Source organism: Enhydra lutris, unplaced genomic scaffold, assembly GCF_002288905.1.
Source record: "Enhydra lutris kenyoni isolate GAN:26980312 unplaced genomic scaffold, ASM228890v2 scaffoldscaffold1, whole genome shotgun sequence".
In the NCBI taxonomy this organism is placed as follows: domain Eukaryota; kingdom Metazoa; phylum Chordata; class Mammalia; order Carnivora; family Mustelidae; genus Enhydra; species Enhydra lutris.
Window position 1 is genome coordinate 14541505 of NW_019154085.1, and position 27070 is coordinate 14568574.

The following is a 27070-nucleotide window of genomic DNA, read 5'->3' on the forward strand; positions in this document are numbered from 1 at the left end:
GTTGGTTAAGCAACTGCCTTCCGCTCAGGTCATGATCCTGGAGTCCCAGGATTGAGTCCCACTTTGGGCTGCCTGCTCAGCAGGGAGTCTGCTTCTCCCTTTGACCCTCTCCCTTCTCATGCTCTTTCTCTCACTCTCATTCTCTCTCAAATAAATAAAATCTTTAAAACATAAAATATGAGTTAAAAAAAATACATCCATCTACCTCACACCGTGTACAAAAGTAACTTAAAATGGATCAAAGACATAAACGTAAGAGATGATACTAAAAGCTCTTAGATGAAAACATAGGCATAAATGTGGGGTTGAATTAGGCTGAGGTTTGTTAGGCATGACACCAAAAGTACAAAACAAAGGAGATACATTGGATTTTATAAAAGTTAAAAACTTTTGTGCTTCAAAAGACACTTTACCAAAAAAGTGAAAATATAACTGACAAAATAAAAGATATTTGCAGATCATATTATTTGATAAAGCACTTGTATTTAGAATATATACAGAATTCTTGTGGCTCAGTAATAAAAAGATAACCCAATTTTAAAATGAGCAAAGGATCTAAATAGGGAGTTCTCCAAAGAAGATACACAACTAGCCACTAAGCACCTGAAAAAGTTCCATCATTCCATGTTCGGTGGGAAAATGCAATTAAGAATTCTAGTGAGGGTGGCAGGGATGTCCATTATCACCACTGCTATTCAACATAGTACTAGAAGTTCTAGCCTCAGCAATCAGACAACAAAAGGAAATTAAAGGCATCCAAATCGGCAAAGAAGAAGTCAAACTATCACTCTTCGCAGATGATATGATACTATATGTGGAAAACCCAAAAGACTCCACTTCAAAACTGCTAGAACTTGTACAGGAATTTAGTAAAGTGTCAGGATATAAAATCAATGCACAGAAATCTGTTGCATTTCTCTCCACCAACAAGACAGAAGAAAGAGAAATTAAGGAGTCCATCCCATTTACAATTGCACACAAAACTATAAGATACCTAGGAATAAACCTAACCAAAGAGGCTAAGAATCTATACTCAGAAAACTATAAAGTACTCATGAAAGAAATTGAGGAAGACACAAAGAAATGGAAAAATGTTCCATGCTCCTGGATTGGAAGAATAAATATTGTGAAAATGTCTATGCTACCTAAAGCAATCTACACATTTAATGCAATTCCTATCAAAATACTATCCATTTTTTTCAAAGAAATGGAACAAATAATCCTAAAATTTATATGGAACCAGAAAAGACCTCGAATAGCCAAAGGAATATTGAAAAAGAAAGCCAAAGTCGGCGGCATCACAATTCCAGACTTCAAGCTCTATTACAAAGCTGTCATCATCAAGACAGCATGGTATTGGCACAAAAACAGACACATAGATCAATGGAACAGAATAGAGAGCCCAGAAATAGACCCTCAACTCTATGGTCAACTAATCTTTGACAAAGCAGGAAAGAATGTCCAATGGAAAAAAAGACAGCCTCTTCAATAAATGGTGTTGGGAAAACTGGATAGCCACATGCAGAAAAATGAAATTGGACCATTTCCTTACACCTCACACAAAAATAGACTCAAAATGGATGAAGGACCTCAATGTGAGAAAGGAATCCATCAAAATCCTTGAGGAGAACACAGGCAGCAACCTCTTCGACCTCAGCCGCAGCAACGTCTTCCTAGGAACATCGCCAAAGGCAAGGGAAGCAAGGGCAAAAATGAACTATTGGGATTTTATCAAGATCAAAAGCTTTTGCACAGCAAAGGAAACAATTAACAAAACCAAAAGACAACTGACAGAATGGGAGAAGATATTTGCAAACGACATATCAGATAAAGGGCTAGTGTCCAAAATCTATAAAGAACTTAGCAAACTCAACACCCAAAGAACAAAGAATCCAATCAAGAAATGGGCAGAAGAGGGGCGCCTGGGTGGCTCAGTGGGTTAAGCCGCTGCCTTCGGCTCAGGTCATGATCTCAGGGTCCTGGGATCGAGCCCCGCATCGGGCTCTCTGCTCAGCAGGGAGCCTGCTTCCTCCTCTCTCTCTACCTGCCTCTCTGCCTGCTTGTGATCTCTCTCTGTCAAATAAATAAATAAAATCTTTAAAAAAAAAAAAAATGGGCAGAAGACATGAACAGACATTTCTGCAAAGACGACATCCAGATGGCCAACAGACACATGAAAAAGTGCTCCACATCACTCGGCATCAGGGAAATACAAATCAAAACCACAATGAGATACCACCTCACACCAGTCAGAATGGCTAAAATTAACAAGTCAGGAAATGACAGATGCTGGCGAGGATGCGGAGAAAGGGGAACCCTCCTACACTGTTGGTGGGAATGCAAGCTGGTGCAACCACTCTGGAAAACAGCATGGAGGTTCCTCAAAATGTTGAAAATAGAACTACCCTATGACCCAGCAATTGCACTGCTGGGTATTTACCCCAAAGATACAAACGTAGTGATCCGAAGGGGCACATGCACCCGAATGTTTATAGCAGCAATGTCTACAATTGCCAAATTATGGAAGGAACCTAGATGTCCATCAACAGACGAATGGATAAAGAAGATGCGGTATATATACACAATGGAATACTATGCAGCCATCCAAAGAAATGAAATCTTGCCATTTGCGATGACATGGATGGAACTAGAGGGTATCATGCTTAGCGAAATAAGTCAATTGGAGAAAGACAACTATCATATGATCTCCCTGATATGAGGAAGTGGAGATGCAACATGGGGGGTTAAGGGGGTAGGAGAATAATAAGTGAAACAAGATGGGATTGGGAGGGAGACAAACCATAAGTGACTCTTAATCTCACAAAATAAACTGAGGGTTGCTGGGGGAAGGGGGGTTGGAAGAAGGGGGGTGGGGTTATGGACATTGGGCAGGGTATGTGCTATGGTGAGTGCTGTGAAGTGTGTAAACCTGGCGATTCACAGGCTTGTACCCCTGGGGATAAAAATACATGTTTATAAAAAATAAAAATTAAAAAAAAAAAAATTCCAGTGAGGGGGGTTGCCTGGGGGGCTCAGTCATTAAGTCTCTGCCTTGGGCTCAGGTCATGATCCCTATCAGGTCAGGGTCCTGGGATAGAGCCTCCCATCGGGCTCCCTGTGCATCGGGCTCCCTGCTCAGGGAGAAGCCTGCTTCTCCCTCTCCCTCTGCCTGCCTCTCTGTCTACTTATGATCTCTCTCTCTGTCAAATAAATAAATAAAATCTTTAAAAAAAAAAAAAAATTCCAGTGAGGGGTGCCTGGGTGGCTCAGTTGGTTAAGCAACTACCTTTGGCTCAGGTCATGATCCGAAGGCCAGGATCAAGTCCTTATCAGGCTCCCCCTCAGCGGGGAGTGTGCTTCTCCCTCTGACCCTTTCCCCTCTCATGCTTTCTCTTTCTCATTCTCTCTCACTTTCAAATAAATAAAATCTAGAAAAAAAAGGAAAATAAAAGAATTCCAGTGAGATACAACTTTATACATCTGAGGATGGCTAAAATTAAAAAGACTGCTAAGTGTTAGGCTGTGGAGACATTGGAACCTTTAATCTATTGCTGATAAGAATCTAAAGTGGTGCAGCCGCTTTGGAAAATAGTCTGGCAGTTTCTCAGAAAGGCTAAACATAGGGTTAACTTATGACTCAGCACTTTTCTCCAGGGTATGTACCCAAGAAAATTGAAAACATGTGTTCCCATTAAAACCTGTATGCACGGGTGCCTGGGTGGCTCAGTTGGTTGAGCGTCTGACTTAGTTTCAGCTCAGGTCATGAGCTCATGGGTTGGGATTGAGCCCATTGTCGGACTCCATGCTTGATCGACACTTGAGAGTCTCTCCCCACCTTCCCTAACCCCTGCTCGGGCATGCTCTCTCTCTCTCTCCAAAATAAATGTAGGGGTGCCTGGGTGACACATTCAGTTAAACGTCTGCCTTTAACTCACTTCAGAGTCTCAGGGTCCTGGGGTTGAGCTTCATATGGGTCTCCCTGTTCAGTGGGGAGCCTGCTTTTCTCTCTTCCTCTCCTCCCTGCTTGTGCTCTCTCTCGCTCTCTCTCTCTCTCAAATAAGTAAATAAAATCTTTAAAATAAATAGGGGCGGGACGCCTGGGTGGCTCAGTTGGTTGGACGACTGCCTTTGGCTCAGGTCATGATCCCGGAGTCCCGGGATCGAGCTCCCAGCTCCACGGGGAGTCTGCTTCTCCCTCTGACCTTCTCCTCGCTCATGCTCTCTCTCACTGCTTCTCTCTCAAATAAAGAAATAAAATCTTTAAAAAATAAATAAAATAAAATAAAATAAAATAAATAGGGGCGCCTGGGTGGCTCAGTTGTTAAGTGTCTGCCTTCAGCTCAGGTCATGATCCTAGGGTCCTGGGATCAAGCCCCACAACTAGCTCTCTACTCGATGGGAGGCCTGCTTCTCCCTCTCCCACTCCCGCTGCTTGTGTTCCCTCTCTTGCTGTCTCTCTGTCAAATGAATAAAATCTTGAAAAAAAAAAATCTTAAAAGACTTGTACACAAATGTTCATAACAGCAAGGTTCATAAAATTTGGAAACAACCCAGATATTTATCAACCAGTGAATGGATAAATAAAATATAGTGTATCCATCAATGGAATATTATCCAGTCATAAAAAGGGAGTACTGGTGCATGCAACAGCGTGGGGGAACCTTGAGAACATTACACTAATTGAAAGAACCAGACACTAAAGAACACATATGATTCACCTTAAATGTCCAGAATAGGCAGACCTAAGGAGACACATTATAGATTGGTGACTACCTGTTGCTGGGAGGCTCAGGTGGAAATGGAGTGACTGCTGATGGGTAAGGGATTTTTTTTTTAGTGTGTTTCTAAAATTAATTATAATGGTTGCAAAATTCTTCAATAATCATTAAAACAGTTTTACACTTTAAATGGGTGAATGATATGGTATTGTGAGTTAGATTTCAGTAAGCTCTTACCAAAAATATCTGCCAACCAGCATTAAAAACAAATACATAAAATGCAATATATTTGTCTAGAAATAATAGATGAGATGGTAGAAACCAAAAAGTAAACTGGAAGGTCATGTAACAGTATAGAGAGTGAGTACAGGTGCTTTGAGGTCAGACTGTTTAGCTTAGACCCAGGTCCTGCCACTTGCTAACTGTATGAAGCTCCTCAGGTTCTTTGCATTATAGTATCTGTTTGTTGTGTTGTCCTAAGGATTAAATTGGGATAGAATATTATAAAACACTTAATGCAATTCTTGGTGCACAATCATTGCTCAATAAATCTTAGGCTGTTTGAGGTAGGACCTAATATAAAAGAAGTAATGAACCAGTTGGGTTTTCACTAGGTGTTTCTGCAAATTTCATATTGAACTTATTTTTTAAAGCTTTTTTTTTTTTTTTAATTTTGGGCTTTTTGTTTTGTTTTGTTTTTGTTTTTTTGTTTTTTAAGTAATCTCTGAACCCAACATGGGGCTCGAAGTCATAACTGCAAGAGTTGTATGTTCTACTGATGGGGTGCCTAGGTCGCTCAGTGGGTTAAAACCTCTGCCTTCGGCTCTGGTCATGATCCCAGGGTCCTGGGATCGAGCCCCACATTGGGCTCTCTGCTCAGTGGTAAGCCTGCTTCTCTTCCTCTCTCTCTCTGCCTGCCTCTCTGCCTACTTGTGATCTCTGTGAAATAAATAAATACAATCTTTAAAATCATGCAGGTGTTTTCTGGCTGTTTGTTAGAGCCTCAAGCAAGAAAGCCCTCCCATTGGATTTTCTTACTTCATATGGGCTGGGGACACTATAGTATTGCAGCAGCCTAGGTGGGTTTGAGAGCAAAGGGATAGCGAGGTAGAAAAGGAAAAAAAACTTACTGACATCTGAGGAATGAAGGGCATTGCACCTTAAAAATGAAAATTGCTGCTCTGCACTGGAATCTTCATATGCCAGTCCAGGAAATGATTGCTATTCTTAAATTCTTAAATATTTTACCACTTAGAAATCAAAAGAGTAGGTACTTGTGGTACGTCCTTTATTAAACAGTATAGCTGCAGCGTAGAAGAACAAAGAGGGGGATGCGGGAGGAGAACAGTGATTGCTGGAGGCCAGGACGAAAGTAAGAGGGACAGGGCAGGAGGGATCAGAGCCACACAGAAGACCCGGTTCAAAACCCGTAAGATACGAAGGCTTTTTTTTCTGTTGTGTTCTGATTTTTTTTTTCTTTCTCTTTTACCATTCCAGACAGTTTTCCCCTCCCTTTTGTTATGTTGGGTTCAGATTTGTTACATTCTGGCACACATTTCTCTCCTAGATCTCTGCTGAATTGCTGACCAGATCTTTTTCTATACTACTTTCCTCTTAAAGCGCATTTTTCTTCCTTTGAAAATTTAACTGTATTTCTTTTCCCTATTCAGCTACTGCTTCAGTGGGTTTTCTTCCCATCTTTCCTCTCTCTCTGTTGTACACAGTCTTACCTCCACACTTTGAAATACGTATTTAAGTTGTAATGTAGCTTGATCTTAGAAGATTTGGGATTAGCCAAACCTTTTGGTGGTCTTTTCTTTCTTTGTTGGCTCTCAGCTTTTAGACAGAATTTGATCTTGTTCTATTTTTCAAGATTTTATTTATTTATTAGAGCGAGAGAGAGAGAAAATGAGTTGGGGGGAGCAGAGGGAGAGGGACAAGCAGACTCCCCGCTGAGCAGGGACCCTGACGTGGGAGTCCATCCCAGGACCTTGAGATCATGACCTGAGCCAAAGCAGATGCTTAACCCACTGAGCCAGCCAGCTGCCCCAGGCAGAATTTGATCTTTAAACTGTAATATATATAGACATATGGAGAATGTAAGTAGAAAAATAAAAGTTTATAATGGTGATTCATCTAATTAAAACCCTTAATTGATTGGAAGATACTCTGATTTGAAGAGAAAGAAAACTTGAGAAAATAGGAGATCCTTGTTCTTGATGTTTCCAAAGGATAGATCTTAGGAGAGGAGGGATTTTACCTCAGTACAATGAAGAGCTTTTAATCTTTCGGTGCTGTCTAAAGATGATCTCTCAGTTAAAGTAACTCACTTATATTTGCATATACTGACTTATATTTAGAAATACAAATTTTATTACAGAAACCTATATAGATATGGGAAAAATAAATTACACACACATGCACATAAAATTCCCTAGGCATCCTTGAAATGAAGCGTGAAAGTTGAATAATTTTTTTTTTTTTAAAGATAGTTTAGAGTATGGTTTATGTGAGGAATGAAATCAGAGGCCTATTACCTTCTACTTCTGGAACAGTCATAGTGTGTTTAATGAAGAAAATCTTTCCCAGGCAGCTTGAGTGGATTACTTTTCTTCAAATCATATAAGTAGTTAAAGTAATTAGAGTTGAACCTTTGCTTCATTTACCTAAAATGCTGTGTTGACCTTAAGGAGGTGGCAGTTGTCTTTCTTTTCCTTCTTTTTTTTTTTTGGCTTTGCTTTAAACAAACTAAACTGTTGATAAATACTTGCTGCTCTTTGGATTCTATTTGAGAAGAACTTCTTACCAGCTGTGTAGGGCGTGACTTCTCAGCTACCTTGACAAGCAGTAACCATGTGTACAGTCGGTTATGATACTGGCAATTTCTGTGTATGTGCATTTCCCAACATAACAGCCAGAAAACTTAGGCTTCCTGTTACTAAGGTATTTATGATTCTAAAATCCAAGAAGGTCAGCATTTTGCAAAAAACCTTGTCAGAGCATCCTTCCCTTCTAGTCTCCTTTTTCATTTCTGTAACTTAGCAGTTATAAACCAAATGCATATCTGAAAATGCCATCCAGTGCAAGCTATTATTTTTGTGACATTGAGAAAAGAAAATTAAGCTTAGAGTTGAGTATCTTTCAGTTAAAAGGAAAAAAAAAAACCGTATTTATTAAATATGTACTAACTCCTGAGATCTTTCTTTGTCTCTGCCGGTGCTCTGCTCTGCCATTATTTCCGGGCACAGGAAGAGCCCAGGCAGAGGGAGGATGAGTGCGTGGCAGAAATGTTCTAATATACGCTCCACTCCAGACGAGTGAGCTGTAGATTTCTTCTAACTGCTTTTTTAGTCTGACTGTTTCCTGTCACCTCAGTACTTCCTTTCTTATATTGGATCAAGTTCCCATTCTTCTATAACCTTAATTGCTTCCGTATAGCCCCCACCTCCAAATAATAGCCACTTTGGGGTTAGAGCATTTTAAAAAGGGACGCAGACATTCAGTTCATAGCACCAGCCTTGCTGAGTAAGCACCGTGTCTGATCTAGACTTCTTTAGGCAGTGGCAATAAGGAGATGCCTAAGAGGCAACATTGCTTGGTTATTCTTGGGCCCCTAGTCTGTCTCCCTTTCTCTGCATGTAACATGGGAAATACTGCAACCCCCCTCAGAGAGAGTGGTCTGAGAATGGAGTGAGAGGACCTGTGGTGTCCGGCCCATGGTGGATGAATGCTCTGTAAACAGTAGCTACAATTTTGATTTTGTCTTTTCCTTCTTACGTATTTTATTTTTACAATAATTTCTTGCTTTTTCGCAATCTTTCTCATTTTCTTCTAGTAGTATCTTCTCATTTTCCCCCTTTTTTAGTCTCTCTGTTCCCCAATCTTCTCTCCATACCCTCAAGTTTCTCCTATTATCTATTCTCTTATCACTTCCATCTCTCCTTTCTGTCCACTCCAGACTGAAGCTTCCTCTTGGCTTTTTTCTCGTAAATTTTCCAAGGATGGAAATTTGCCTTTCCTAAGGATTGTTGTTGTGTTAGGCTTATTTTAAAACATTTCTATTTATAAAGGTGAGCAGAAAAGAAGAGGAGAAATATAGGTTTAACAGGAAGTTCTGTATCAGGTAACAGGTTATATCCATTGAATGGAAACAAGTGATGATTGGAGGCCCTGTTACCTTTGTCTCCTTGCCCACCTTCCCCTGAAGGAGGTTTTTCAAAGAAACCACCCTAAAGGAAGAATGGGTTAATCCCATTTCTTTGCTAGGTAGCTGGACAATAGGTGGGATGATCTTCTGGCTTGATGTTGCTGTCAACTTTAGCAGATACCTCTGTAATTCTAGTTTCATAGTCTACTTTGAGTATCTTGTCAGGAAAGCATGTAATATCCTTTAATTATGTAATCAATTATTTCTTTTCAAAAGTAATATGCCAGTGGAAGAAAGAGGAAAATGAATTACATCATTTTTTTTTCTTAGTAAAACATTAAAATCATCACAGTGAAAGTATAAATAATTAAATTTCACAGGGAAGTTGTTCTCGTGTCTACAGTCCTGCTGCTGTATGTGGACTTTGGGACTGATTTTGTTTTTTCCAACCAAAATATTTTTTTCTGATAAATCACCTTTTAAAAAATTTTTTCCCTGGAGGATAGATAGTTGTGGCACTAGAAGTCAATTTTAAGTTATTGTTCTAAAACCTGAACTCTGTTACAGTCATAAAAGAATTTTTGAGCTTGACATTCTTTTAATATTTTCCTTTATTCCTACTCTCTTTACAGTCTTCATAGATGTGAATAAACTTCCGAGATTCTACTTTGATTATCTGGAGTTCTGGCTTTAAATTATATTTTGTGTATACCAAGGAACATGTTTGGTTATTCACGCTTTTTGTGGGGCCTGTAAACTTTAGAGTTTTGCATGTCAACGGGAAGTATGCTTCAAACTACAGAATTTAAATGAAACCTATTAAAGTTCTCTTCTCCCTTCTCCACTGCTTTTTCTTCAGGCTCCTGTTCCAAAGAGTGCACTTATTCCCGTAATTCCCATCACCAAATCAACAGGCTCCCGGTTCCGGAATAGTGTGGAAGGATTGAATCAGGAGATTGAAATAATAATTAAAGAGACTGGGGAAAAGGAAGAACAACTTATAGTAAGTAATCTTGTTTCTTAAAATTGTCCTTCCACATTAACTGTTCTAATTCTTTAAAAAGTTACAGTTTCAGTTTCCATATTTACTTATGTTTCTTCCTTTTCATTGAGAGAGAATGAAAATTTGTCTCTCTTGAAAAACTTCGACCTTAGCAAGTGAATGAAAAGTTTTAATTTGTTTGCATCTCAGAGAGATAACTGATACGACTTAAATTTAGGTCCCTGAACAGAAGCTACTTTTTGTTTATCTGTATTTAAAAATCACTAGACAGGTGTTATACTTCTCATCTGCTGTAACTCCATGTAACAAAAGTTTAGATTAGGGCGCCTGAGTGGCTCAGTGGGTTAAAGCCGCTGCCTTCGGCTCGGGTCGTGATCCCGGGGTCCTGGGATCGAGCCCCGCGTCGGGCTCTCTGCTCAGCAGGGAGCCTGCTTCCCTTCCTCTCTCTCTCTGCCTGCCTCTCTGCCTGCTTGTGATCTCTGTCTGTCAAATAAATAAATAAAATCTTTAAAAAAAAAAAAAAAAAGTTTAGATTACAAATTTGTTGGGGACGGAGGTGTATGACTTCAGATACTTTCTAAGAAGGAATCTACCTGTTCCCTTACTGTTTGATTGTGAGTTACTATTTGGTTGACTTTATGATCATGAAGTGCAATTCTGCTTATCTATAATATGATAAGACATGGGGAGCCTAGGTGGCTCAGTTGTTTAAGGGTCTGCTTTTGGCTCAGGTCATGATCCCAGGGTGCAGGGATCGAGCCCCACGTCAGGCTCCATGCTTAGCCGTGAGCCTGCATCTCATTTTCCCTCTACCTCTCTCTCTCTTTCTCTCTCTCAAATAAATAAAATCTTTTTAAAAATACATGTTAAGACATAAGAATGATTCCTATGGAAGACACAGAAAATTCCTGTATATATTTAAGAGCATGTCACAGTATATTTAAGCTTACATTCTTCAGTGAAAGAGGAATTGGGGAGTTTGAAGTATTTTATTGATGCTTAAGATATCTGCTCTATGAAGATTAAAGGTTGGTTTAGCTTAGAAAGACATAGCTCCCCACACGCTGTTGCCCATACTGCATGATGAGTAACCCCCCTGATAGAGGAACATGAACCAAAGGGAGCTGGTTTTCCTGCCAAGTGAGCCGCACAGGATTTCCTCTGAATGTTCTTGATTCCCCCCTATAATTACTGTTGCTACCATTAACTTTCCCTTATTAAGGAAGGTTTCTTTGGAAAAACAGGGGGATGTATGTGAGCAGAGGATGAAAGTAACAGGACCTGTCATCAAATATCACTAGTTCACACAATGGCTAACCTTCTCTTCTGATACGGAACCTGGGGTTATACCTAGGTTTCTTTTCTCTTTTTTAAACATGGCAGTTCTTCACAAGTTTAAAAATACTTAGCATATAATAAATAACTCAGTCACTGCATTTATCATTCAGCAAGCTTTGACCACTTGTTGTGGACCTACCCCCGGAGTACAGAGTCATCACATATGCTGCTCAGTGTTTAGTAGGGCAGTCATATGAGACAGGGATGTCACTTAGGGAGCAGCACAAAGCCTTTTTTCTCGATAAGCCTGATAAATGGGGCATTTCTGATCTGTGAGTCATCTGGAACAATAGGGGAGGGTTGATATGGGGTGCATTTCTGGTGAATTTTGAAATCAATGATAAAATACTTAAAGGTTTTTGAAATTTTGTAACAGCCGCAAGATATTCCGGACGGGCATCGTGCACCGCCCCCCCTCGTGCAGAGAAGTAGCAGCACACGCAGCATCGACACGCAGACCCCCGGTGGGGCAGACAAGGGGAGCAACAACAGCAGCCGTTCTCAGTCTGTGTCCCCCACATCGTTCCTCACCATCTCGAACGAAGGTAGCGAAGAGAGCCCTTGTTCAGCTGATGACCTGCTTGTTGATCCCAGGGATAAAGGTACAATGCAGGAGGAGTTTATTACCAGATCAGTGCGCACCCCCTGTTGTATCATTCATTCCGTTCATTTTGTAGTAGAACACACACACTTAAGGCTACTAAGGTAATTACTTTGACATACGTTCTTAACATAGATTTTAAAAACTTGAAGTACAAACCAGTCAGGTTTTACTGTGGTGCCAAGTGATGGTCTAGTTGGGTGGGTTTATGGACTTTGGTTTGTATCTTTTCTTTTTTCCTTTTTCTTGTTAATACTAGTTCCGTATATGTTCCGAGAAACATCCTTTTTGGTATAAATGGACATTTGTCTTGAAAGACTTTGTTTTCTTTCTCCTTAGTTGTTTTGTTTCTACTACCTTACTATTTTCAGTTGAACTTTAAATCTTCAAATTAATGTTTTTCAGAATATCTTTCTGTGACATTTCTAACACGAATTAAGCTGACTTATGTCAATGCAAGATGAGTATTGAAGGCAAGCCCGTAGTGAAAGGTTGGAAGGCTACTTACAGTACAAAGTCCCTGTGCAACTCAGAAGATAACTTGGAGACTTAAGCTGTTTGAATATTAATTACTAATGTTCTTGCCTTTTGAAACAAACATGGCCTGTCATTTGTCTGTATCAGGGCAGTATTTTGTTAGCCTAACCCAAGGTACTCTGTGTACTTGAGAGCAATGATATATTTGTAAATTCTGCAGCCCAGTTTAGAACCTACTACTCCAAGTGTGTTGAATGCCCTAAAAAGTTACAATTGGCCATTATTCGGTTGCCTAAATTACTGAGACTGTAACAAGTGCAAAGAACATAAGATTTCCTGAAGAAGTCCATTAAAGCTATGGGCAGTTGTAAATGTTATTATTTGGACCCTTTTTTTTTTTTTTTTTTTTTTTTTTATATACCAGTTTCTAGGTTAAGTAAAAATGGCTATTCTAGGCCCACACCCTCCACCAGTTAAATCACAAGCCCTGGGGGATCGATATAAGTACCAGTAGTTTTTAATGCTCCCAGGTGATTCCACTCTGTAGGAGGTCTGACACCTTTAACAGAATTCAGTCTTTTGGTTGGGCTGTGTGTTTCTTATCAGGAATCTGCATAATTAACTACTACTTATACTTATTGTTAGGATTGAAAGGAATAGTAAATACAAATCATTTAGCACAGCTCCTGGTACTTAGTGCTCAATCAAATGTAACACTGCCCCCTACCCTTAAAAAAACATGGCCATTTAAACTCTGCCCCTTGTTTCCCATACTTTCTACTTTTACTTCAGTAGCAAGTTGGAATTCCATGAATTTTATGTAATGCTTTATTTGACCTTAGGAGAACTGGTGACTGGTTAGCTTCTCTGAGTTTCTTTTATAAGAAAACAAGGCCACAGTGCTACTGCCTGCAAACAATTTATGGCTTAGTTGACACAGACTGAAAATTTAGGACACTTAGGTAATGTATTAGGAATTTTAAGTTAATGTAGCGGAAGCTGAGGATGTCAGCCCTGAACAGGAATGCCAGAGTTGAAGAAGTTTTTGCTTAGATAGGATTAATTTGGAAAGATTTCAAAACTTCAAGCTAGGAAGTTTTGGCAAATGACTGGAGATGAACCTGTTAGGTATGGGGAAGTTCACAGGCAGAAGGGAAGCCTTTGGTGCACGTTGCTTCTCCCTGCCCGGAGCCGAGATTGTATTTAGAGGAGCAGAGAAACTAAGAAATGCTGCAGGGCAGGCGGGAGTGAATGACAGGCCGCCAGTGGAGAGTCGTCTCAGCTATGTGCGCTGGGAAGAAAGGCACCGGCATTTGAGTCTGACCGCTGGTCCTGCGACAGAGTAAGGGAGCAGGGTGTCGGTGGCAAGTGAGATAGGCCTAAGCTGTAGTAATTGTAAGTGGAAAAGAAATAAGCATTTTTTGTTTATGAGTTTATTTAGCCAACATGAATTATCCCCTCTTTAGCAGGTATTGTGTCACATGAGGGGGTTGTTCTTAGCCTCAAGTAGTTCGGGGTGTGGGGGAGGCCATGTACACGTAAGTGCATTATGACTGCATTTATGTGGTAATAAAGCCTTAGTAACCCAGCATGCCGTTTTTTGCAGAGAATGGGAACAACTCTCCTTTGCCCAAATACGCAACGTCACCGAAACCTAACAACAGTTACATGTTCAAAAGGGAACCTCCTGAGGGCTGCGAAAGGGTCAAAGTCTTTGAGGAATGCTCGTAAGTATCCCCCCAATAACTTCTATTATGAGAATTTTCAAGTAAGTTGAACAGTACAGTGATTGCCCGTATATCCGCAACCCAGACTCCTTAGTTAACATCCTGTTGACGCGTGCTCTGTCTGCACATGGTGCTGTAGTTTCTGCTAAAGTACGTGGAGATCAGTTGCAGACATCATGACGCTTCACCGTAACTACACTTATTTGTCTCCTAAAAGTGACCATAGTACTCCCACGTAACCAAAATATTATCATCACACCAAACAAAATTAACAACAGTGCTTACTATCAGCAAATACCCAGTTTCTTTCAAGGATTGAATTCCCTTCAGATTTTATGTACTTTTGGTCTCTAGTTCTTTAAACGGTATTAGAAATATTTTGTCTAGGGGCGCCTGGGTGGCTCAGTCGGTTAAAAGCCTCTGCTTTCGTCTCAGGTCATGATCTCAGGGTCCTGGGATCGAGCCCCACATCGGGCTCTCTGCTAAGCAGGGAGCCTGCTTCCCTCTCTCTCTCTCTGCCTGCCTCTCTACTTGTGATCTCTCTCTGTCAAATAAATAAATAAAATCTTTAAAAAAAAATATTTTGTCTATCTGTATAGGAAATAGAGTTCTACTACTTTGTAGAATCAGGTCACTGTGATGACGATAATGTAAGAAGCAGGATTTTTAAATAGTGTCTAGGACCGTTGATACATGATTTCCTATGCTCATATTTCTGCTGACTGGTACGCTAGGGGAAGTACTATAATTTTAGACTCAAAATTTGCTCAGAATTAGCCTTAGTAATTTCAGTAGCCGTGGCTCCTCGCTTTGTAAGTGATGGCTACAGCATTGTAGGCATGTGCGAGACAGCGGATGAAGTACTGAACATTATTTGGGGGTGTGATGGTAGTACCGAGCTCTCGCTACCAGTCTTGCTATGGCTGCACGTCTTAGAGTCACCCTTCTGGGTTTTTCTCGCTTGTGAAACCTGAAACACAGTGTGAAGATTGTCTAGCCTTGTCTGACTCATGTCATCGGTCTTTTTCCTTCTTTATGAACATCTTGGAATCATTTTGAAATATGGCATCCTTTTGTTCATGTGTGTGCTCCTCCAGTCAGTGCTTCCTTTTGCCTAAATGCTGAATAATTTTGCCACTCAAAGAGCATTGTTTTTGAATTCCCTCAGTTTTTCTTTTTTTTTTTTTTTTTAATTCCCTCAATTTCTATACTAGGAAATCCCAGCTGTCAGTGTCCTATCTGCTTTTGTACAGTAATTGAAAACTCCGTTTTAGCAACTGCTCCCCCCCCCCCCCCCCCCACCTTGCCTTCTATGTTAGACTAAAAGCTTGACTGGTGCCAGCAAAAATTGAAGCAAAATTTCTCCAGATCTGTTCCACAGACTCCCTGAATCATCATCATCTGAAGTATGTGTTGGAGCTGCAGATTCCCAAGCCCCATTCCAGGCCTAATGCATAAATATGGAGGCAGGACCAGGACTGTGCATCTCTGACAGACACCCCATTTTTTTTTTTTAAGATTTTATTTATTTATTTGACAGAGAGAGATCACAAGTAGGCAGAGAGGCAGGCAGAGAGAGAGAGGGAGGAGGAAGCAGGCTCCCTGCCAAGCAGAGAGCCCGATGTGGGACTCGATCGAGGGACCATGAGATCCTGACCCAAGCCGAAGGCAGAGGCTTAACCCACTGAGCCACCCAGGTGCCCAGCACCTCATAATTTTTTATGCCCAAGTTGCAGATGCTGGCTTAGACTTTTCCAGGAGAGTTCTTAAGATGTAGAATCATTTTACTAAGTAAAAGTCACATGGGCCAAATGGACCTTTTTGTAGTTGAGCTCATTGATTTACTCATTGGTAGTTAAAATTGCCCAAATGCGGCGGTACCTGGGTGGCTCAGTCAGTTAAGCACCCAACTCTTGATTTTAGCTTAGGTCATGATCTCTGGATCTTGGGGTTGAGCCCATGTGGGGCTTACACTCAGCATAGAGTCAGCTTGGAATTCTCTCTCCCTCCGCTACCCCCCCCATGCTCATGTGCTCATTCTCTCTTTCTCTGAATAAATAAATAAAATCTTAAAAAGATTGTCCAAATGCAGAGAAATCGTTGATTGGTTCAAAAGCAGTTTCAATTCCTTTTATAAATCACTGAGTGAATATTTGTTGTGTAGGTTGGCGTCTTGTGGTATCTAAGCCTTTAACTCTTGAATTTGGAAAATTTCTCAGGACTTAGTATCTGAACTATGTATATACTGTTACATTATTTGTATCTAAAGGGAGGGAAAAATGGATAGGGCTGTGTGTGTGTGGATGGATAGCTAGATTAGAGAAATAGAAGGTAAACCCTAACATCTTACATGTTTTATGGCACATCCATCTGTTATTGGTAGGTAAACTTTCTCTTTTTAAAATGTACAGAGTTTGTTATACATTATACTGATATGAAGGATGTGTGGCATACAGAAACTTTTTCTTAAACATTTTCATTACGTTTCAAAAATAAATGAACAACAGTATCGTAACGATACTGTTATGATAATGATACTGTTATGATAACAATATGTTACAGATACGAACAACAGTATCGTAAGAATGGATTCCTTAGAGGTAATTTTTAAATTTCTGTCGATAAAACAAATGACTCAAGGTCTAAAAAAATTAGTCTCTTCTTACCTACCTCTGGCAAAATGAGAGCAAACCCACTGGGCACACTAGCAACAAACAAACAAACATAAATTATCGGTCCCAGTTAAACATTTTAGGGTTATTTAATCATTCCTTGAAGAATATTTTTAACTCTTAACTAATGTTTGAAAGGCAGTAACTCGGGGAACCTGGGTGGCTCAGTTGTTAAGCAACTGCTTTTGGCTTGGGTCGTGATCCCAGGGTCCAGGATCGAGCCCCCGCATCGGGCTCCCTGCTCCTTGTGGGAAGCCTGCTTCTCCCTCTCCCAGTCGCCCTGCTTGTGTTCCTTCTCTCACTGTGTCTCTCTCTGTCAAATAAATAAATAAAATAAAATAAAAAAGGCAGTAACTCTGACATGAACTGGGGATTGGAGTGGGGTGAGGGTTGTTTCTAGAACTGTATGTTTATTTACCTGAAAGAAAATGGGTGGTTGAATTTAGACCCAGAATTTAAACCACATCTTGTACTTTCAGTCTCTCTGTTCTTTGTGATACAGTACATACCATAGCCATATCGTCTGTACTTAGTCCTTTTTTAAAGAAAGTCACATATTCTATTTCTTCCTCCAAACTAATGAATTCCTTGGCCTTAGTTACCTTATATTCCTAGGTATTATGGCCTCTTTGCAGTATAGCGGTATTATTAAAAATATAACATGACCCTCCTCTCTCTCTCCCTCCTTTCGATTATAAGTAACTTGGATCCACCATTTTCTTTGCTGGTAATTTATGCCTGCATTTAAAGATACATATACAAGCCTTTAAAAAAAGATAAGAAAGAATTCCTTGCATCAGTATAAGAATACCTAGAATTACTATGCAGCCCATCCATCAGGTTTTCAGAAAGTTAGCTCACAACAGTTATATCCACTTTGAGACACAATCCTTTTGGAATAATTTCTTAAGGAAAAATAAAAATTTAAAGTTAGTTCTGAGATTTTTTTTTTCCCTCTATTTATGCTTACTGAGTTGAAGAAAGCTTTGAAGTAGTATTGGTGCTTGTGGCTTCTGCTAGCGTAGGTATACATCGGCTTTCCACCCCGGTGCTGGGAGATTTGTTTCTTGAGTGGTTTGCTTCTAGACAGATGTTAGAGATCAGGAGTGATTCTTCTACTAGGTTGGGGTGGCCACTGGAAGAGGGGACAAAGGAAGGTTTTTTTGTGGGTGAATTTTGGTGCTATTTACTGTTAATGTTTTGTTTGATCTTGGCACTAGTTCTTACTGTTTATATTATTTTCTGTGAGCTCTGTTTTAATGAAAGCAGTAAGGAAATTCATTTTTAACAAGATAACCTCAAAAAAATTAACTAAAAACCTAGGCCTCATTTGGAGGATTGGTCTTTTTTCCCTAAGAATGAAAGTTATTTCTAATAATTCCACCTTCAGAAGAAAATTCAAGCATTTTTAAATTATGGAAACCTAACCTCAACCTCCTGTTTTCTTTAAGGAATTGAAAACCACACTCTCATATATTAGAGGAGTGTGTTCCCTTCTTACCACTGATCTATCCAAATACACATGTGGCCCTAAAAGTACTTGATGTTTCCATTGTATATTGGAACAGTGCATTAAGTAAATCATCAGTTAAATGATTTCTTTGTTCTTAAATTACTGTATTTGTCAGAGCTGTCCTTGGGTAGGATTCACTATTAATAAAATCTGCCCAACAAAAACATTGTCTACTTGGAGCTTTTTGGGTGGGGGGCACCATTCCCCAGGTCTATTGTTTATTAATTTTTTAAAAGATATTTATTTATTTATTTGTTATAGAGAGAGCAGAAGCAGGAAGAGCGGCAGGCAGAGGGAGAACGCTCCCCACTGAGCAAGGAGCTTGATATGGGACTCTATCTCAGGACCCTGGGATCATGACCTGAGCTGAAGGCAGAGGCTTAACCGACTGAGCCCCCCAGGTGTCCCTGATTATTAATTTCTTACAACTCAGCCCAGATGTTACTTCCCTTGTAAGCTTTCTTTTACCAAATTCTCCCTCTTCCTCTGTGCCACAGGTTATCCACTCTCCTGTGCTACCTTTAAACCTTTTATAAGATATTTTTATCACATCTCTTGGACCCTTTACAGGAGTTCTTAACCTTTTTTTGTTCTGTGGACACCATTGGCAGTGTGGCAAAGATTAGGGATGCTTGAAGTAATTCATAACTTCTCTGAGTAACGTTTTAAATGCAGAAAACATGGAAGATTACAAATGGAATTAATTATGTTGAAATACAGTTCTATTCCCAGTACCTCCCACCCACCCCCCAAAAAAAACTACATATTTAATCAGTCTCCTGCGGATTGTTTCATTTTGGGGGTCCCCAGAATTTGTTGCAGAGTTGGCACACTTGAATTCAAATTTTTAAAATTTCATTAGGAGAGGTGAGAACTAACCATACTTTTATTGTATGATATTACCTTTTCCCACCTGAATTTTGATTTACTTAGGTTCTCCTACCTTAATTTCTTTTTAATTTTGTGGCACTTCATATTTAACAATTTAATTTTTTAGTACCTTTTTTTTCATAGAATACCATTAATACTCGTACCCGTTCCCAACCATTTGGGTTAGTTTTCAGGAGTACCTGGAGACAGGAAGGGACAGTGATTAGTTTTATTTTGAGTTTACATTTCCATTATGTTTCTCAGACAACCATCTTGGTTAACTCAAAAAATTTGTTTCGGTCAAAGGGATTCTTAGCACACTTGAAGAGAAAACTCATACCTACCCAAGTTTAGTCATGCAGTGGTGGAATTCAGCAAAAGAGGGATATTGTGTGTCATTAATTGACTTGCTTTCTCCCTTCAAAATAGTACAGGCTTTGGAAAAACCATAGTAGTGGAACATATTTTTGTCTTTAAACATCTGGAATTTCTTTTGCCTTAGGAAATTGTTTATTCCTAATGGCTGTCTTAGATCTTCATTGAGATGCAGAGCTCGTCAGCCTGGGTCCCCAGTATGGTGCACGGGGTTCTTCAGGGAACTGAAAGCAGCAAAAATAAATGATGTCCTTTTGGCATTCTAAGTACATATTTTGAATTATGTGTCTAATTCCATTTTGGCCCATAGCATTTGAAGCTTTTGATATTTCTTGGATATGTAAGTTATCTGTTTAGAAAAAAAAAACAGTGAAAGAACTTACTTCCAGTGATCTGTGTGTGACTTAACAACAACCGTTGTCTCTGTGCCTAGGCCAAAACAACTCCATGAAATCCCAGCCTTTTACTGTCCCGACAAAAACAAAGTGAATTTCATTCCTAAAAGCGGCTCTGCCTTCTGCCTCGTCAGCATCCTCAAGCCACTCCTTCCCACACCAGATCTCACCCTCAAGGGCTCTGGTCACAGTCTGACAGTTAGCACAGGCATGACCACCACGCTGCTGCAGCCCATTGCTGTGGCCTCCCTGTCTACAAACACAGAGCAAGACCGAGTCTCTCGAGGAACGAGTACAGTCATGCCCTCAGCCTCTCTGCTCCCACCACCAGAACCCATCGAGGAAGCCGAAGGATAGGTCACAGGGCTGTGTGGCCGGTTTTCCGAGCAACTGAGAACCTCCTCAGATCATTTCTTTGTGATGGCATCGCGCGTGCCCAGTTGGCTGTGAAGTGTGCTCCAGCTCTCGGCGGGGACGAGTCACAGTGTGGCTTCTGGAAGAAGGCAGCGCCCTCTGATGGCTTTGCTCACTCGTGAAGGCCGATCCTCATTGCTTAGCCTGCTTTTTCTCAAAGCACTGGTTGAAACAAGAAAGGTCTCATTCTTTACTTTTGGAGGGCCGGTATCACATCATTTTTTTGTTTTCAAATTAAACTTCTTTAAAAAAAACAAAAACAAAAACAACTGATCCCTGCAAACATAATTCCTGAAGGGAGACATGAATGATGCTGCAAGAACCATCTTTTATATGAAAATGACTATTTTATAATACCAGTGTTACATTTTCTGAAACGTAGCAAACAGGATGTTCAAAGATTCTTTGGTGGCCTCTTGTTTCTTGTTTCCCTTTCTAGATGTGTGCTTTTCTCCGCTGTTTCCAGCTTTGGGACCAAAGGGATTGTTGACATTTTCCCAGCAATCTTAATCTCATGACTATGTTTTTCTCCCAAACAAGAATTGATAGGTAAATGCATTGAGCAAATATATAGCAAGAGATAAAAAGCAATATTAAATGAGTACATTATGTGATTTATGTTTTTTGATGTCAGAAGTTTGTGCTTTGGGTGAAATACTTGTAAAACTGCTGTTTTCTTCACTACACCTGTATACATTTCACCATGTGGTCAGAAAAATTATAGTCTGGAGACAAGTGCTTTAACATGTTCTCACCCATCATCGGAACTTGGTTGAAAAGTCAGTGAGCCAAAAGGAAACTACCCAGTGTTGATGACTAGCTAGGAGTAAGGAGCCCCTTTGGATTTCTACAAAATGCTTATCACACGATCTCTCTTTATCATCACTGTATCATAGTTCCAAGAGGTCCTAAAATGACTGTGCATGGATTTCCTCCTTTGCTTTTGTGATGTTGTTGTCTCGTGGAATTGGTCAGGGTCAGTGGTTTGTCAGGAGTGTAATCCATTGACTAGCAATCCGTAGTCACAGAATCTTGCGACTGACATTTTCTTTACGGTGGCTGACACTGAGATAATGTTGCTTACAGATTTTGCTAGTTTTCCCTCCAGCATTCCACACAGTGGGGAAGACAGGCCAGGAGAGCTTCGGAGCATATAAACAACAGAGATCTTTGAAAAATACGTACAGTTTTGGAGTTAGGCTCATCTTAATACCATCACTGCCAGTTTCACATGCCAACAGTCTTTCATGTTTCGTGTATGTGGTAGTGAAAGCAAGGAGCAGCTCTTTCTAAAAATGAGTTTCGGCAAACGGTATTGATAAAAAGCATCCTTCTAAGATCTTCATATACTACCTATGATGCAATAATTTAATGTTCCTATACATACTATAGGGAGAAAAAAATTTAAATACTTGTAAAAGGGATACAGTTTAGAAAGTTTAATATGTCAGTTTGTTCGGACATAAACCATCAGAGGAAACCTCATGGTAGCAATAAATCTTCTGAAAGGACTTCTTATACTCATGCACCTTTAAAACATCTAAGTAATTAAAATTATGCCCTATGAAGTTTAAAATGGAGATGTATTTAGGCAAATTAGATAAATTCAAACATTTGTATAAGTCTGTCAGGTTTCAGTTGGTAGCACTGCTGAATTTCGGTACCTTCTCCATCCAAAACTAATTTACTTGGAATTAGTACACTGTGGCTTCTCAATCAGTAAAACTCAGTTCTTCAGGATCTAAATTTTCTGGTTTGTTGGTTTCTTGAGAACCTTGATTCTTTCTTAGCCTTGTTACGTGTCTTGACTTTACCATTTCGCCCCTGAGAACTGCTCTATCCAAAAGTACAGAAGAAAAGGTAATGAAACTCACCAGGTGAGTTGGTATGAATGGTAGGAGGAGGAAGTTAAAAACAAGTTTTAAAAACCCTCAGTTTTTGGATTACTTGAATTTCATTAAATCTGTTCTTTACCTTACACTTATTTTCTGTCCATTCCTCTAAATCACAGGGGTGTTTTATAAGTAAAATGCCACTTTATAAACAGTTTTTCCCTTACTCTGTTGTGCATATATGTGTGATTCACTTCTTTCTGTAGAGTTTCAGATATCCTGAATCTAAAGTAATTTAAAACCGGAATAGGAGAACAAGTTGAGAGTTAATACATAATAATAATATTATGTATATTATTATTTACATAGTCTTATAAGTGGAACTTTGAATGTTTGGTTGTAAGGAGAATGTGAATTTGCAGGTAAATTAATTGTATGGCAACTGAACATATCCCTTGGGTTTGGGAGAAATAGAGCCTGAGATTTGAAAGAAAGACAAAAAGGTACAAGGTCCAAAAAGCTCTAACTGCCAGTGCCAAAGGGCTGATTTTTAAGTGTATGAGCTTTATTGCAGTCTTGAAAAATATTAACCCATAGGTCCATTCAGCTCTTTTGCTTAACCGTTAGTTCACAGGTGGCTGATTTTTAAAAGAAATGGATCTACTTTCAAAAGAATATTTTCTAAAATTACATTCCATAATTATCTTGTTATTCTGTAGAAAACTATAGAAGATAAATTAGGATAGCTTCAATGGGAATATAATTTAAATTTTGAAAAGTTTTAAATAAATTTTCTTCCATTGCAGGAAAAGAAATAGGTGGCATGTATATTTTGGCAAAAGGAGCTATTCTCTAGTTATTTTCTTTGTCTTAAGTTTCTTAAGTTATTTTTTACTCTTGATGTCTTCCTTCTGATGATGAAAACATAAAAAAATTATCGTTTCTGATCATGACTAAGTCTCTTCCTTGTCGTGGCTTTTGTTAGCGGTTATATTTTTAAAATACCTGTTCTGCCTCTTTGGTTAATATGACAAGCATGGATGCCAAAATTATTTTTGAACTAGAGTCTTCATTTTGTTTAAAATATTTCTTACTTCTTATGACAAGCCAGATCAGCCTTTTAGAAGGTGCTATTGCTAACTGTGGAGTAACCGGCAGCAAGAAAGCCTTTTTTTCCCCCTTTTTAATGGTTGGCTTTTGCTGGAAAGAAGGTATTTTTAAAAATGGCAGAATTTATAGCCTTCTCTCCAAGATTAGGACTGGGTTGTCAAGATTTTCTTCTGTTAAAGGAAATAAAAGAAAAATTGCCATTACTGAATTCGGTTTACTGTTTTAAACTTAAGATTCATTCCTTAATGCTTGGAATTTTGATGTCTCAAAACCGGACCAGTGGAAGTGCTAAATTTGCATTAAAAAAGCTAAGAATACTTCGCACTTTAAGGTTTAAGTTTTACTCTGCTTAAATTAATGATAAGCAGAGCAGCCCTGAACAATATTTTGTTTATACAATCCTGTTGAAGAATATAATTTATGGTTTTCTTTTTGAAGTCTGTATCTTTCATCTCTGTTTAAGCTGTGTAAATCTTTTTAAAATGCAATTTTTAGAAATTTTGTTTTTCTAACAAAAATGTCCCCCAAAATAGCATTTCCAATGGTGATAAATATTGTTATTATGTACTTATGTATTCCCTGTATCTGACACTTACTGCTGCCTCACAAGAAAATAGAATTTTTATGTTAAAAATAAAGTCTGTTCTTCTTGAGAGTTTTTTTCCTGCGTACTTTTATGAATGTTGTTACTTCAGTTCATATTTTCTTTTCAGACACTTCTAGCCTGAAATAACTTATAAATAGTACATTCTTTTTCACAAATGTATATAGAAAAATGAGTGTGTCTAAGTAGCAGGAAATATAATATTGTCAGTTATTTCTTCTCTCTCTTTACTTGCTCTGGAACTTAAAGTACCTGATCTTTGTGGTAAACTGTGATAAACTGAAAGACAATACCTGTTTATAAGAAATTCATTACTTCATAGGTAGACATTTAGCTGGTACACTTAATTTTATCCTGAAGTACACATAGAGGATTTTTTCCTTTTGTTTGGTAATTCACTTTTTCTAAATCAGCCATGTGCTTCCATAAGTACAGTGGTTTATATATGCAAGGTAGCTGTTCAGGCTCGGGGGTTTAGTCCGTATGCACAGAGCAGGACTAGTCAGAGATGCCCAATGAGGGCTGTGTTGTACGGAGTCTGTATAACACGTAGAAAATAAGTCACCACAGCAGTCGGTCATAAAATTACATTGTAAAAAATTCTAAAGATTATTTGTGGGGGAAATAGCTGGAATTTGGGGATAGCTAAGGACTACATACTCACGTTACAATGTACCATAGCGTCAGATGCAAAGAAGATCTCAGATTGGCTCCAAATCTTCAGTTTTTTTTTCTCTTAGTCATTCCCCTCCAACTTTAAAGAGGATAAGAGGAAAAAAATTATATTTTTTTAAAGATAGAACAAGAGAGAGCAACCAAGCAGGGGGCAGGAGGCAGAAGGAGAAGGACAGATCTCATGACCCTGAGATCACGATCCGAAACCCAGTGGGTTGCTTAACCAACTGTGCTACCCAGGTACTCCAAGAGGAGAAAATTTAGATCTCAAGTGGGTGTTCCTCTCTTCTATTTATTTGATTTTTTTTTGATTCGTTAAATATACCACACACACAAAACTTTTTAGGTCTGTAATCTTTTCCCTTTCAATTGCTTTTAAGTGGTTGGGTGTGAGATACAGTACCCTTTTCATAGCAGTTCCCTGCCAATGTGTCAATATCAGCTTTTTTCCTTGCTAAGATAAGGTGTGCTTTTAAAATTTTAAACTTCTCCTAGAGCACGGTGTGGTATACAAATAGTCTTTGTATCTCTTTGGTTTAGTGTTTTCCAAACTGGGTCTTGAAATGAATGTAACGGGTCTAACCAGTGTTTTGTTTTGTTTTTTTAATGAAGCAGAATAGAAAAAATAAATATACATAAGGAGAGTATTATTTGTGTGTAAAACTCTTGCTAGACGTAGATACACATTATGTTGTAAAATAAAATCAGTTTCTTACTGTGAGTTGGAATCAGAATGGTTTTGAAAAAGGCTGCTCTAAATACTTTTTGTGTGTATGCCTTTAGGTTGGTTTGGTATCTTAACAGAGAGGAGACTAGAGTCTTTAAGACATTGTCTCTAATTCCCTTTAATTAGTATCTCCAAATTGCTGGATTTGTAAAAATAAAATACTAGTCTTTTCTGCGGTTCGCGTCTTTTTCAAACTGAGAACTCACTTCTGTACTCCTTGTTTGATTTTGTATGCCTGTATGGATTAGTCTTGCTAAATCATTATGTTTTATAGATGATTGTCATGGAGTCTTCTCCATGTTATTTTTCTCCAAGGTTATTTTTGAGATCGTTGGGATAATTGAGAGGAGTTGCAGCAAAAGCCCTGTATTTAGGGCCACACAATTTGGTACCCTTTCTGGCTCAGCAGCTTAGTGGTCGTGGGAGCTTGAGCAAAGAAGTCCGCTTGTTGAGCTTCACTTTTCTTCTTGATGAGATGAAGGGAATAAATAGTGCTTGTCTGGTAAGTGGCTACTGAATGTGAAAATAGCTTAACTTAAAAAACTAGAAGCAAACACTTGTTATCTCCTTTATATTTTGGTAGATAAGTTTATTCAATCTTTAAGAAAGCCCAAAGTTTTCAATCTTAGGAAATGGTCCCATGTAGTTCATTTTAGCTTATAAAGCTGTAATACATTTAATCCTTGAACAACAGGTTTTTTTTTTTTTTTCAATAAATACTGGAAAAATTTTTAAAGATTTTTGACAGTTTGAAAAAACAAATGAACTACATACCTTAGAATTATTAAAGAAATTAAAGGTATCTCATGAATGCATAAAATATGTGTGGATAGTAGTCTATTTTATCATTTACTACCATAAAATATGCACAAAATATCCTAAGTTAAAATTTATCAAAACTTAGTTGCACACATAGCCATACATGGTGCCATTTATAGTCAAGAGCAGTATAAACAAACAGAAAGATGTGCTATAAAATAACTGCATAAAATTTACTGTAGTGCATCCTATGTTACTGTAGTAATTTCGTTTACCTGTTTCTATTGCAGTAAGTTCAGGTGTTACAAGTATCCTCTTAAAATGCTGTGTGACATTTAAAAAATTTTTTTTTTAAATGCTGTGTGACATTAATCATCATGAGCAGGTCGTCTTTTCAGTAAGTTACGTAGGACAGTAAAAAGTGATCGTGCAGTTCTCATGTATTTTTCGTATTTAGTGCAATACCATAAACCTTGACTAACACCGTGGGAGCCATACAAAGTGCCACTAGATATGCTGGAAGTTCTCTCAAGAAGCAGAGAAAAAAAGTAGAATTGTTTGATAATTTACCATAGCTTGAGGTCTGAAGCTGCAGTAGCAACACTTTTAAGATAAATTAGTATATGGACTGTTGTAAAAAAAAAAAAAATGCGAAGCCACTGTAGCTACATCAGCAGGCGTGAAAACCTTGCAAAACACCTTTTTATCTTGTATTGAAAATGCAGCTTTTATGTGGGTACAGAATCACTGTAAGAAAGACATACCTGTAGACTAATGCAATATGAGAAAACCTGAAGTTACTATATGACAAAACAAAAGGAAAAATGCAGGATTCAAAGCTAGAAAATTTAATGCCAGGAAGGAACAGTTTGATAATTTTGGGAAGTGGTTTGATTTTGAAAATGTCAAGATAACCGAACACCTGACGACCAAGAGGCCGCAGATGAGTTCCCAGACATTGTAAAGACAAGCCTCATTAAGAAAATAATAGATGCTGGGGCGCCTGGGTGGCTCAGTGGGTTGGGGCCTCTGCCTTCGGCTCGGGTCATGATCCCAGGGTCCTGGGATCGAGCCCCGCATAGGGCTCTCTGCTCAGCGGGGAGCCTGTTTCTT

At 38.9% G+C, this 27070-nt stretch overlaps 1 protein-coding gene across 3 annotated transcripts in view; it reads left to right on the forward strand.

Moving 5' to 3' along the window:
* Positions 1–27070, forward strand: part of LOC111142788 (family with sequence similarity 117 member B) — an 82386-nt gene that overhangs the window by 53320 nt on the left and 1996 nt on the right. Inside the window, exons 5-8 of one of the 3 annotated variants that reach the window (XM_022496095.1) lie at positions 9725–9868; positions 11583–11808; positions 13891–14011; positions 19875–23847. In XM_022496095.1, coding sequence (XP_022351803.1) covers positions 9725–9868; positions 11583–11808; positions 13891–14011; positions 19875–20193 — 810 coding nt within the window. In that variant the 3' untranslated portion in view covers positions 20194–23847. Of the gene's footprint in view, positions 1–9724; positions 9869–11582; positions 11809–13890; positions 14012–19874; positions 23848–27070 lie in introns of those variants that run through there. The other 2 variants (XM_022496103.1, XM_022496109.1) reach the window with 2 other exon arrangements.